The 13,369-nt window shown below is 47.2% G+C and overlaps 1 protein-coding gene across 1 annotated transcript in view; it reads left to right on the top strand.

The window, feature by feature from the left end:
• The window catches only part of Plcg2 (phospholipase C gamma 2), a 129,488-nt gene extending 117,284 nt beyond the window's left edge, over positions 1–12,204 (top strand). Inside the window, exons 31-33 of the mRNA XM_005073071.4 lie at positions 917–1,005; positions 10,978–11,162; positions 11,822–12,204. Of these exons, the coding sequence (XP_005073128.1) occupies positions 917–1,005; positions 10,978–11,162; positions 11,822–11,864 (317 nt within the window). The 3' untranslated portion in view covers positions 11,865–12,204. The remainder of the gene's footprint in view (positions 1–916; positions 1,006–10,977; positions 11,163–11,821) is intronic.
• The last annotated feature ends 1,165 nt before the right edge of the window (positions 12,205–13,369 follow it).

Raw genomic sequence — 13,369 nt, 5'->3', positions numbered from 1 at the left:
CTGTTCACTGGATCTGTGCTTTTTAAAAGAAACACGAACATCTGCTTAGAGAGGAAAGTCCATTCACAGAGGTGAGCTGCAGGCTAGAGAGGGAGTATTCTGTGTTCTGTGGGCTTTCACATAAGACAACCAACAGCGGTTGAGATGGATTGCTGTGAATGTTATTTAATGGGGTGGGGGGATCAACTCCACTTCACCCTGCGTCCATCCTAAGTAAAAAGGCACATTTCAAGGTCTGCTGCACGTGGGTCCTGATTGTAAATAGGAAATGGGTTCCAGAGAGGGTGATCAATACAGCCGCGGACTGCAGAGCGATAGGTAGGAAATCACTGAAGATAAAGCCTACTCCCTGGTTCTGTGCTCTGTAAAGGTCTGAGGAGAGGCAGTGTAAAAGGATTTATGATTGTTCTGACTTTTGACTTCATGATATTTAAGTAATTAAACCAGAGTAGTACCGACCACTGTAATTTCAATGAGGGGTAGTATGTAGATTTTTACTTCTTTCTGTCTGTATTCAATTATATTTACATTTAAATAAGACAATTTAAATAATAAAACATATGGGAGTTGTTTCTCTCCTTTCATGTGGGATCCAGGTTGTCAGGCATGGTGGCAGGTACTTTACCTACTGAGCTATCTTGCCAGCCCAGTTTTGATTTCTTAGGAGCCAATCATTTCTAGTTGGCAGGTGTTTTCTAACTTCACTAGTATCCCAGTGTGGATGTATTTGTCAAGAACGCTAGTCCCTCCTGTGACTTTGGGGTGGAAACTTGGACATCTGGATAGTAGGCCCCACCATAGTACACTGACTTCTCTACCCTCTGAATGGACATACCATCTCCAGGTTATCACAAGAAAGCCAAGAGTGGATGTTAATGACATGCCGTTGGCTCTTCTCTTTGTGTTTCTGAGACAGGGTTTAGATCAGTCCCTCTGAAGAATGGATACAGTGAAGACATCGAGTTGGCTTCCCTCCTGGTTTTCTGTGAGATGCGGCCGGTCCTGGTGAGTGAGGACACTGACAAGTTGGGCATGGGTGGGAATAGAATAGAAGTGCTGTGGACTGATGAACTTCTGAGCTTCCCTGCCAGTATCCTTTCTCAAAGAGTGCAGTAGGATCCTGAGGTAGACTTTGTAGTCTGCAGGTGGAGATCCTTGGAAGAAATCCCCCATAGTTATTTGTCACCAACAGCCTGGCCAGATGATCCTCATCCTTTCTAGATATGTTTCTCACGTGTTTGCCTTGGGTTGTGACTTCAAAGGGTCTAAGAACATTCAATGAAATCATCCCGGTCTGTGTGTGTGTGTGTGTGGGAAGGATGGACCTCTGATTCCCATAGGGGTTGTGACTCTATAACTCTCTGCATTAGAGTGGCCTTCATTCTAGTCCATTTGTTGCCATTGTCTGAAGGGTCTTAGCTTCTCCTTTGACCAACCAGCTTGGTTTGTGTGTTGTAGTTACTTTTATCACCATCACCAAGTCCTGACAAGAAACAACCTAAGGGAGGAGAGTTTGTTTGGCCCACAGTTTGAGGTGATACAGTCTACTGTGGTCGGGAAGGCGTGGTGGCTGTGTGGTGGGGGGAGTTTGTGTAGAGACCAGACAGGGCTAAAAACATCAAGGCCCTCCATCAGTGACGCACTTCCTTCATAGCATCCCACAGCTGGGGACCACATGTTGAAACACGTGAGTCTGTGTGGGTCATTTTACATTCAAATCATAATAGGTAGATGTGGCAGAAATATCTTGGCCTCACTGAACAATACTGAAGAATGCGATGAGGTATGTACCAGGTTCCCGTAGATGTTAACCCACATGACTAGAATTTTTGTTTCTTTTTTCTTTCTTTTATTGAAAATAGACTTTTTTAAATACAATATATTGTGGTCACCATTTTCCCTCCCCCAGATCCTCTGAAGATTTCCCCCTATCTTCTCTCCCATTGGAATCCACACCCTTTCTGTCTCTCTAGAAAACAAACAGTCAGGGCTGGAGAGATGATTCAGTGGTTAAAAGCACTGGCTGCCCTTCCAGAGGTCCTGAGTTCAATTCCCAGCAACCATATAGCGGCTCATAACCATCTATAATGGGATCTGGTGTCTTCTTCTGGCCTGTAGGCATACATGCAGACAGAGAGCACTCACAAATTAAAAAAAAATCTGTTAATTTTAAGTTGGGAGGTGATGGCACGTGCCTTTAAGCTCAACACTTGGGAGGCAGAGGCAGTTGGATCTCTGTGAGTTCAAGGCCAGCCTGGTCTACAGAGCAAGTTCCGGGACAGACTTAAAGCTACAGAGAAGCCCTGTCTCAAAAAACAAAGCAAAAAAAAAATCTAAAAAAAAAAAAAAAAACCCAAAATGCCCAAAAAACAGACATCTAAAGAATAATAATAAAATAAGACAAAACCAAACTAAACCAGAGTAGGATAAAACAAACAAAGAAATAGAAGAAAAAATGCCAAAGAAAGAACACAACATACATACATATAGACTCAGAGACACACATGTTCATAGGCACAGGAATTGCCTGAAACACAAAACTGGAAGCCATGATAACTTGTAAGGTTAAAAAAGAAAACCTGTCAAAACCTTATGAGACAAAAAACCTCCCAAGATTCTACGGAGTCCATTTTGTGTTAGTCATCTACTGCAGGGCATGGACCTACGCTTCAGATGGTTTGTATCCCCAGTGAGACTTCATTGGAGAAAATCGCTTTTTCATTTGTGAGTAGTTATCAATTGGAAGTTGATGCTGGGGGTCTGTGTCTACTTCTGTCCGTGCTGGGTGCAGGCCTGTGCAGGCCTGTGCGAGCTGCCTCAGTCTCTGTGAGTCATGTGTGCATTGGTCCTGCTGCGTCTTGTGTCTTTGGTGTCTTCCATCCTCACGGACTCTTAGAGTCTTTCCACCTCCTCTTCCACCTGGCTCCCTGATCCCTGAAGGGAGAGATTTGGTGACGACACCCCATTTAGGACTGAGTGTCCCAAGGTTTCTCACCCTCTGCACATTGCCCATCTGTGGTTTTCTGTTATTTGTTCTCACCTACTGCAGGAGGGAGCTTCTCTGATGATGGCAGAGCAAATAGTGATCTGAGTATAGCAGAAGGTCATTAGGAGTCATTTTACAGCTCCCTCCCTTTAGAAGAATGGTAGTATTTGGTTTCCTTCCAGGTCCCTGGCCTGTCTGGCCTCCAGTGCTTGGCCGCTGGAGCAGTGTTGGGGATGGGTTCCACCCCATGATTGGACCCTAACTCAAATCAGACAGTGGTTGGTTACTCCCGTAAGCTTTGTGTCACCCGTGCATCTTACAGGTAGGACGCCGCTGTACTGAAGACTTTGTCCATGGCTGGTGTTTACCTCTCTTCTATGGTATCCAGCAGGGTACCTTCAAGTACCTTGAACACTAGTCCATAGCAGCAAAGGCTCTAGGTAGGCACTGGCTCTACCTTGCCATGCTCAGTGAATTGTATAGGTGCTATTTTCAGCAAAATAGGGCCTTACCATCAGCTTATGGAGAGCAACCAATAGCCATGGCAATAGCCTGGGTTGTTTGCAGGCTCCCATGGGATCTCTTTGGCCAACTCCTTGATTAGATTGAGCCGAATGGGCCTCCATCTCCCTTATTATTTGGTACTTTCATTCAGATTGCCTTCATACATGTATGTATTTTAGGAAGTGTCCACTTTATTAGCTATACGACCCCTTAAATAGACCTTAGTTTAAGTTATCCTTCCCCGTATTTCCTGTCATCCCCTCTGTCCTACCCTTCTCTGTTTGATCCTTCTGCTTCTGCCACCACCCCCAGTCATTTATAACTAGGATTCTATTTCCCCTTCCTAGGGAGATCCCTATTTCCCCCCTATTCCCTTATTCTATATGCAGCCTCTGTGGTTATATGAATTATTATTTGCTTATAAAAGACTTAACAGCTAACACCCACATATAAGCAAATACATACCATATTTATCTTTCTGGGTCTAGACCTCACTCAGGATGATTTTTTGCTGGTTTCATCCATTTACCTGCTAGCCTTTTTTTTTCCTTTCTTTTCTCCCTCCACTCCTTGGTTTTTCCAGACAGGGTTTCTCTGTAGCCCTGACTGTCCTGGAACTCACTCAAACTAGTCTAAAACACACACACACACACATACACACACACACACACACACACACACACACACCTCCCAACTTTGGCATCATTCAGATTCCACACCAGGACATCCTTTGTAGGGTGCTAGGTGGCATCCATGCTCTTTGTCCACTAGATGCCAGTAGCGCCTACCACATACAACAGAACAAACTCTCCAGGCACTGCCACACATCCCTCAGGTGACCATATCCTCCTCGGAGAACCACTGCCTGAAAATGAGATTCTAAGCACCTTTCTATATTAGATTCTACCATTAAGTAGATTGGCCATAAACTCAGTATTCTTCCAAGTCAGACATTTAGATGGAACCCATTTACCTCTCAGGCTCTCAGGCCGGTCTCCATGTAAGTTTCCCTTCACTTATGTCTGAATTATTCCCGTAGGCTCCGTTCCCAGATGTGGAATGAGCGGGGCTGGATAATTTAGCCGGGTGGTAGAACTGTAAACCGAAGCCTTGAAAACAAGGAAGCTGGAGGAGGCTTTGCTGAGTCAGATGCCCTGCCCCACCGCCCACTGCCGGGTGTGGACTTCTTCCCTCTGTTGCCTGGGGGAGCCAAAGCTGTGCTGCCCCTCTGTGCCCATAAAGCCCATCTGCAGGCCGTTCATGGAAAGACCAGGCAGTAAACACGACTGCAGAAGGCAGTAGGCTAGCACTTTGCAAAGCTGTTGTAAACACCCGGGAACCGCTATAAATAAATTATTAGAGATCACCGACAGCAGAGAAAATGAGTAGATTTGAAAGAAAATTGTGCTTCTCTAGCTTTGGCTTCCTTGATGAGAGATGCCTGATGTGCTGGGGACCCCAGTGTTGAGTGCAGGGGATCAGGGTTGGGAAGGAGGTCCTGAATGGAAAGTCCCCTCTTGCAGGTCTGCTGTTTTAGAGGACATGCCTGAGTGTGCGCACATTTCGCCTCAGCTGCTGCCTCCTGAGCCTTTATTTAATTGTGCATCTGTCACCTGGTTCTGTACCACCCCGCCTGCTGGTTGGCGTTTCCATCCATGCTGGGATGAAGGCCTCTCTCAGAGATGGTGCAGGCGCACGTGCAGTAGGCTAGACTTCCTTCTTGATGTCTAGGGTCCAACCTTGCTGGATGTGTCACTATAGCCTCTGGATGCAAGAGCCAGAAAGACTTTTCTGAACAGGGATTAATCCATTGAGAGCCCTGAAGGAATTTTCCCATGAATTATCGGCTGAAATAGAGCTTTAAGTGTCAGAAATCCTCCAATAAACATTTCAGATCTCTTCCATGGTGGCCATTTACACCTCACAATTATTTTACCAGTCCTTAGTCCCTTACCGTGTTTGTCAAATACATTTTCAAGAAGTATTTTAGCACTGTTTTATTCCTTGCTATATTTAATTTGGAGAGCAGGGTTAAAAAAAAAAGGGAGGTTAAAAAATAAAGCCCCACAAACAGCCTGTTTGTAGCTTACTGGTTCCTTTCTCTTTTTTTTTTTCCTGCGTGTGATATTTGTGAAGTTGGATTCACAAGTGTGCCCCTTTACCCCTCTGCAGATGGCTTGAAGCAGCTCTTGTCTGGTGTGTGATTTTCAAAGCCCTGGATGCTTTGTTTTGTCAGCCATAGTCCCTGAGTCACTCAGCCCCTCTTCCTGCTGCTGGGTACTTCAGCTGTTGGTAGGGTTTTAGTCTTTGTTGACTCTGTGAATAATAAAGGTCGTCACATAACTTTTTTTGATTAAAAATATTCCCTATGGCTAGATATTTTGTAGTGGAATAATAGAGCAAAGAACAAAAAGCACTTCTTTTTTTTTTTGTGGCACTGGTTATCAACTTGGGGTCGTGACCCTTTTGGGGACTGAACAACCCTTTCACGGGAGTTGCATATCAGATATTTACATAACGATTCATGACAATAGCAAAATGATAGTTATGCAGTAGCAATGAAAATAATTTCATGCTTGGGGTCACCACAACATGAGGAACTAACTGCCTTCAGGGCTGCAGCATTAGGAAGGCTGACAACCATTGCTTTAGGGGGGCATGTTTTCTGGAAGTCAGCAATGGGGTTAGGTCAGCATGTTAGAGCCAGTCTTGACAATGGAAGTGGTCTCTGCCCAGATGACCTGCATTTGGGAGATGCTGGACAGACCTGAGTGGAAGCTTACACACACACACCTGACCGTCAGGGAGCACGCAAGCCGGTGGTATCTGGTAGGGATAGTCGAGAAAACCAGCTTCCCCAGTAGCCTGGTTTGGGTTGGACTGTGTTTTGCTCTGGGCTGATGGGAGCCAGGGAAAAGAGGCAGTGAGATTCACAGGAAGGCCGGCTTATTCCAGATGAAGGCACAGCCCGGCAGAAGTGCGCTTTCTTTGGAGAAAAGCTATGATACATCGGTGACTTTGAAAATCATGTAAAACAACACAGGAATAAAAACGCTAAAAGCCTCCTATGAGGCTGGCAAAGGGCATGCGTATAAATCCGGAATTCCAGAGGACCAAGAGCTGACTGAGCTGGCCTGGGAGTTTTTGAGGTTGAGAAATGATTTTTCTCCCACTGGGGAGGCATCGGAAGATGTAGATTAAGACCCTCCTTGTGCCGTACCAGCTAGAGTTTGGTCATGTTGGCTCCAGAGAGATACTGCTGTGCCTGCCTCCACAGATCCAATAACATGACATAGATACTAATCGGACAAAGCCCCAAGCTGCAGTGAACCAAACTGGCACACACAGGAGGAGGAGACCCACTGTGCATCTGGAGAGCACAGCTGGCAGTGAGCTACAAGACGGGAGGCACAGGCACTGTGGGGGAGCCACCTAACGGAGCCCCGAGAGGGACAGAAAAAGGGACTCCTACAACTTACAGAGTGAAAACTAGGATCTAAAGAAAGATACCTACGTTTAAGATAGAGTGGCTGAAATACTTCAGAATCCAGAACATCACCTCTAGAGATGGAAACTGTTGAGGGCGTGACATGCTGGGACCATTCATCAGATGGTTAGCAGAGGGGAGGTTTCTCTAGGTACCCTTGATTCAGTGGGATAAGTAGAAAACGGCAGACCCTGAGCATAAAGAACCAGGCACCCAAACACACTAGAGTACGTGTAAGATCTAGTCTAGCATCCGATCTGTCCTCATTCACACTGAACATTGGAAGACAGGAACATGCCACCTGCAGACCTGCAAGAGGAGGGAATGCGGTGCCCAGCCACCCACTTGTGGGGACACTAAAAATCCATGTGTGGGGCTGGGGAGATGGCTCCTTTGATAAAGTGCCTGAGCTTGGATCCCAGTACCTATGCAAAAGCTGGCCTACACAGAACCTGTCTGTAACCCCAATGCTTTCTGGGAAAAGTGATTGTACAGGCAGATCCTTGGAACTCATTGGCCAGATAGACGGGACAAGCTCTGGGTCCTGTGAGAAAAAAAAAGTGGCCAGGCATAGTGGAGTACACCTCTAATCTCAGCACTCAGCCTCAGGAAAGGTAGATGCAGGTAGATGCGTGAGTTCGAGGTTGAGTTCTACTCACCCAGGGCTGCATAGTGAGATTCTGATAGCACCACAAAATCTAAACCAGTGTTATTGCCCCGTAAGATACAATTATACACAGACTTCCCTGGTCTTTCCACCACCGCACTTTGCCGTCTAGAAATTTCATTTATATATGGTGGGCTACCTAGGACTTTTCTTTAGGCAAAATTCTTGTAAACTTAGAAATGTGTTTTGGGAGGGCAGGTTATATATGCACAGAAGCCAATGGTAATGTCAAATGTCTCTCTCCACCCCTTTCCACCTTAATTATCTGCCTTTGAGACAAGAATATGTTTTCATAGTCTGAATGATCTGGTGTGCACAACAATAAGCCCACAGTAATTTGACTTCCAAGAGAAACCTTCGCATTCTGCAAATGGATAAAAATCTTTTTACTTCTTTGTCTTGGGAGCTTTGGGAACTTGATCGTGCCTTGGGTCAAAGTGAACCGTCCTGTACCGTTAAACACGATGACCACCCCTCCCCAGAGTCATTATTTGCCTATGACACCATCAAGTTAGACAGTTGTTGAGAATGCTTGGTATTTGAAAATAAGAACTCCCAGGGCTGGAGAAATGACTCAGTAGTTATGAGCATTGGCTGCACTTGCAGGGGACCTGGGTTTGGTCCCCAGCACTCACAGGACAGCTCTCAATTGCCTGAAACTCCAGTTCCAGGGAATCCAAGATACTATCATGAATTCCACAGGCACTAGACATACACACAGTGCACATGCATCCATGCAGTCAAAATACTCATACCCATAAAAATCAATCACAAAATTACTAATGGACTATATGCACATCTAGGCAGGCAAGCCTTACTCTCTCGTATGTGGTAAACGTTGAGAATTTTGAAAAGGGAAGGTTTGGGACACTCCTGTGTGGAGCCCTTCATGAAGCCTTTGTGTGTCCCTGTCCCATGTGGATATATTTCAGTGTTTCCAACATGCGGCAGATTATTAGAGCCACTGTGGAGATCTGTGATCTTGCTATTGTGACTATTTGGGGGTTGCTGCAGGCTGCTCCCAGGTGAGACTCTGAAATGATAACTGTGTGTGTTCTGACTGCTCTGTGGACTGACCAACATCCTTCCCTGCTTCTCCTCTGGCCTCCTCATCTCCTGAGACACAATTAAGAGCACCAGCTAATAAAATGTCCCAGTGACAGGAAGATTCATGCATCTGTCACTTTAAATCAAAAGCTAGAAGTGGCTCAGCTTAGTGTGGGAGGCGTGTCGAGAGCGGAGACAGGGCAGAAGTCAGGCCTCGCACACCAGTTAAGGTGAGAGTGCAAGGGAAAGGCTCTTGGGGGAAAAGAAGCAGGTCTCACAAGCACAGATGAGACGCCTTATTTCAATATGGAGAAAGCGCCAGTGGTCTGGTTAACCAAAGCCCTGACTCTGCTGTTCTGTGAACGATGAGGAAGGTGAGAGAGCTGTAGGGAAAAAAAGACAGAGTCAGCAGGGAGGCCCCATGGCATCACAGCGGGAGATGAAGCAGAGGGTCCTGATGCAGGGGCTACAGCGGTTTATCTGGGAGAGCCAGCCATCGTCCCCTGACTGCGGATGGAGGAGCTACAGTCTCAGGGTAGATGAAATGATCTCTGCTTGGAATTGATGGTGGATTCTGTAGCTACAGAGAGATGTCAATGCCAGGCTTCAAGAGACAGTCCGCCTTTGGCTAGGGGCTAATGTAGCTGGCGGCTGTATGTGAAGCACTAGTTTACCATTCTAAAAATCCTAGGGCCCTGAGGATTATCCTAAATCTACTCTGCACTCCGAAGCCTGGGTGACAGCACATCCATTTATGACATGATTTACTGAAGCATTTAAGCCTGCCATTTAGGCCTCCGAAGAAAAATTCCCTTTCCAAGTATTGCCGTGCATTGATGGTGCGCTGGTCACCCAGGGGCCTAGTGACAAGATTAATGTTTTCATGCCTGCAGATGCAACATGCTTTCTGCCCACATATCAAAGAGTAATTTTGACTTTTGAGGCTTCTTATTTAGGAAATGCATTTCCTAAGCCGTGGCTGCTGTAGGTATTCTCCACATGGGGAACTTTCTAGAAAGGATTTGCCTTTCTAGAAGCCATGTAGAAATGTTGGTAATTCTTGGGAGGTTAAAAAGTTGATTCCCATTCCCATGGATGGGAATCGTGAATATCTGTGTTTCCTGATGCTCTTAGGTGACCCCTGTGAAAGGGCCGTTCAACCCCCAAGGGGATCGCGACCCACAGTTTGGGAACCGCTGCACTACTCTGGGATGGAGGAGTTGTGTGTGGAGGAACCGAGGAAGAGCATCTCTGGTGAAGATGTTGTGTCCATTAGTGAGATGTTAGCAAGCAGATGGAAATGCAGTCAGCGAAGCAGAGGCTGGGGCCAACAGGAGGGACTAACTGTGACAGAAGTTCAGCTGTATCAAAAGCACCCACTCCTCATCCACCTCCCACGTCTCGCTAGTCACAGAAGTGCAACAGAAGACGACTAGGGTTATGAATGTGTGTCTGTGTGCCTGTGGGGACTAGAAGGGGGTGTTGGATCTGCTGGAGCCTGAGTTAGGGGTGCCTGGCAATTGCCCAGTATGGGCGTTTGGAACTGAACTCTGGTTCCTGTGAGGTCAGCAAGAACTCTTAATGACTGGGTATTCTCTCCAGGTTGGTTTTCGATACAGTCTTTCACTGCCATAGAGCTTACTAATTAGGTTAGGCTGGCTGGCCAGTGAGCCCCAGGGATCTACCTGTCTTTGTCTCCCCAGGGCTGATAATAAGTTTGCCCCGCTCTACCCAGGGTTTTTACATGGCTTCTGGGGATTATCTTCATGCTTACAACCCTAGCATTTTACTGAGTGAGCATCTCCCCAGCCCCCCTTTGCCTTTTAAGTCCCTGGCACAATATTAAATTGTCTGCTCTCTGTCACCCCTGCCCTCACCTCGTGGCACCCTTTCTTCACTGTGAACATATACCTACATAGACAACCATGACGTCAGGTAAAAGCCAGCCGCGATCTGACCTAATGACAAACAGGTTGGGCTCAGAGAGGCACACAGTGCCCTTGTGTTTCAGGGTTTCATAGTAAAGTGCCGTTCGCAAGATCAAGGGCTTTAGCAGCTCCTGGAGGAGATGATGGCGAAGCAGAGGCTGGCGCTGACTGGAGAGACCCCAGTTCCGGATGGAAGTTCTACCATGGAGCAGCAGTCACCTTTGCTTCAGTTAGGCCCGGGACTCCGGGAGCAGCCCCAGTTGCAAACCCTCTGCGCTCAGTCACTACAGGCTCCTGTTTGCTTCCCATGCTGGCTTGGAAGCTATCCCTCACGGGGCTGTTCTCTTCTCTCCCTCAGGAGTGTGAAGAGGAACTCTACTCCTCCTGTCGCCAACTGAGGAGGCGACAAGAAGAGCTCAACAATCAGCTCTTCCTATACGACACACACCAGAACCTGCGTGGAGCCAACCGCGATGCCCTGGTGAAGGAGTTCAATGTCAACGAGAACCAGCTGCAGCTGTACCAGGAGAAGTGCAACCGGAGGTAGGTGTGATCGGATGCAGTATTCATTACCTCCCACCCCTGCCGTCCCCCCCCCTGCCCCACGTGCATAGTCCTGGACCTTCTCGCAGTGACCTTAGCACCTGGGGGTTCCTTTCAGAACACCTGCTGCTGCCCTTATGTAGAACTGTTTTCTCTATGGATATTTATATGTTTAGTCTAATTATAAGTATAAATGGTGAGTACCAATGGTTTGCTTGGGCTGTGCTGGGGAAACCTGAAGCCTCATACATGGTTAGGCAAGCACTCTACTATTGAGCTGCAGTGACTGCTAACTTTTAAGTTGTCCTTATTGGGTGGTCAGCTCTAGGCTAAGTGGTTCAGATCTGAGCAGAATCCTCCCCAGGGGAGGTTTTCTGGTTGTGCCCTAGAGATGGGGTGGGTGGGAGAGGCAGCCAGTGGTGCCGCATGCTCCCTGACCAAGCATCAGATGAACTGGTCTTCAAGGAACACTTCATGAGCTCCTTACCCAAGGTGTGTTCCCACTGGAACCTTGGAAGAGCTGCTGTCACCTGATTACCGAGCAGGAAGTGGAGTCTGGGAGTGTGCTAGGAGCCCAGAGCCTCCCCCACTCAGCCACAAGTGACCTGCTAGGTAGGGTGGCGGTACCCACTGATGGGAGTCACTCTGTTTTATTTCAGGTTGAGAGAGAAGAGAGTCAGCAACAGCAGGTTCTACTCCTAGAAGCCGTGTGTGTGTGTGTGTGTGTGTGTGTGAGTGTCTGCACGAGTGTGCACATGTGCTTGAGTGCACACGAGTGTGTCTGGGTATGGGAGAGCCTTATAATGAGCCCCCAGGAAGAGACTCATCTGTGACAGCCATTGTCCTCTCTCCGAGCCACTGTAGAGATGACGTTTCTGAAGACACCCCCACGGGCAGGTGAAGTTGGGACATTTCCTGCTATCTTTCCATCTTGGACAACTTTCTTAACTTATACTCCTGATAGAGGATCCCCAAACTGTGCTCCTCATGCTTGCCCTCCCCTGTCCTCAGCATCATTGAATAAAGTCAGCAGTTTCAAGTCGTTGAGCTTCCTATACATCTGTACAGCGAACAGGAATTCTCTGTGGCGAACAAGCTCCTGCCGATGACCCAGGTAATTGAGTTCCACAGAGGACGAACTGAGACATGGGGAACTAATGCATTAGTTTCTGAAAGGGATTTTAGCTAAGAGGCAAATGACTCTACAATTAAGGCCATTGGATTCCGCAGGACTCCAAAGATGCCTGATCAGGGGCTCAGCTGATGTGTGTTAACTGCCACCAGCATGGCAGTTGACTAAACAGATCTACATGAAATCTGCAGAAACAGGAGATGGAATCTGCTCTTAGGAAAGTTCTGCCTCATTGCTAGTGATATGGGGGTGTTGGGGTGCCAGCCTCTTTCATGTCCTTGTGCCTGCTCATCACACCCAGGACCCTCTGAGTCTGGTGGGAGGCTGCTGCAAGGGTCCTGGGGCCGTAGCCATTAGCATCATTGCTAGTTAAAGAGAAATCTGAAAGATAGGTTTATAGAAAAATTTCTCCGAGTTATGGGACTTGATGTTTGATGGTAGTGATGTTAGGATGTTACAGGAAGCCTACAGTCATGCCAGAGAGGCAGGCATACTCTCTGGCATGCCAGAGAGGCGTGGTCACCTGGGAGACATCATTTTAGTTCTTTCAGGAGTTCAGGAGTTAACAAGGCTATTTGTGTGTGTGTGTGTGTGTGTGTGTGTGTGTGTGTGTGTGTGTGTGTGTGTTGTCCCTGAGCTAAGTATTCAGCTTTATCATATTCTCAAAGGAGAAGCTAGGCAGACAGTAAACAGCTTCTCAGGGAGTGGGAAATTGACTTGAGAACACAGGTGTAACTATGAACAGCTAGGGCACGGGAGTGTGTGGAGCAGGGAGCCAAAGGCAAGCTGCTTCATGGTAGAGTGGAATGTGGGGGTCAGAAACCTCTGGGCTGTCCTCCTCTGGGTGATGTCCAGGATGCCAGGCTTAACACGTGTGTTGCTGGAGAAAAGATGAAAAGCTAGCTATCTCTGACTGAAAGAGCCTGGCTCTTCATTTTCCCAAAATTTCCCAAACAGGGCTCCTTCATATACAGACCTCCAAGCCAAGGTCAGAAGACCTTGGATAAAAGCAGTTGTTACTGGGTTCAGGGGCTACATCCAGCTATGAGGTCCTGAAGTAAAAGACCTTCCCCAT

This window comes from Mesocricetus auratus, unplaced genomic scaffold (genome assembly GCF_017639785.1).
Source record: "Mesocricetus auratus isolate SY011 unplaced genomic scaffold, BCM_Maur_2.0 Super-Scaffold_6723, whole genome shotgun sequence".
Taxonomy (NCBI): Eukaryota; Metazoa; Chordata; class Mammalia; order Rodentia; family Cricetidae; genus Mesocricetus; species Mesocricetus auratus.
Note: the sequence above shows the minus strand (reverse complement) of the source record. Positions and strands in the feature narration are given on the sequence as shown.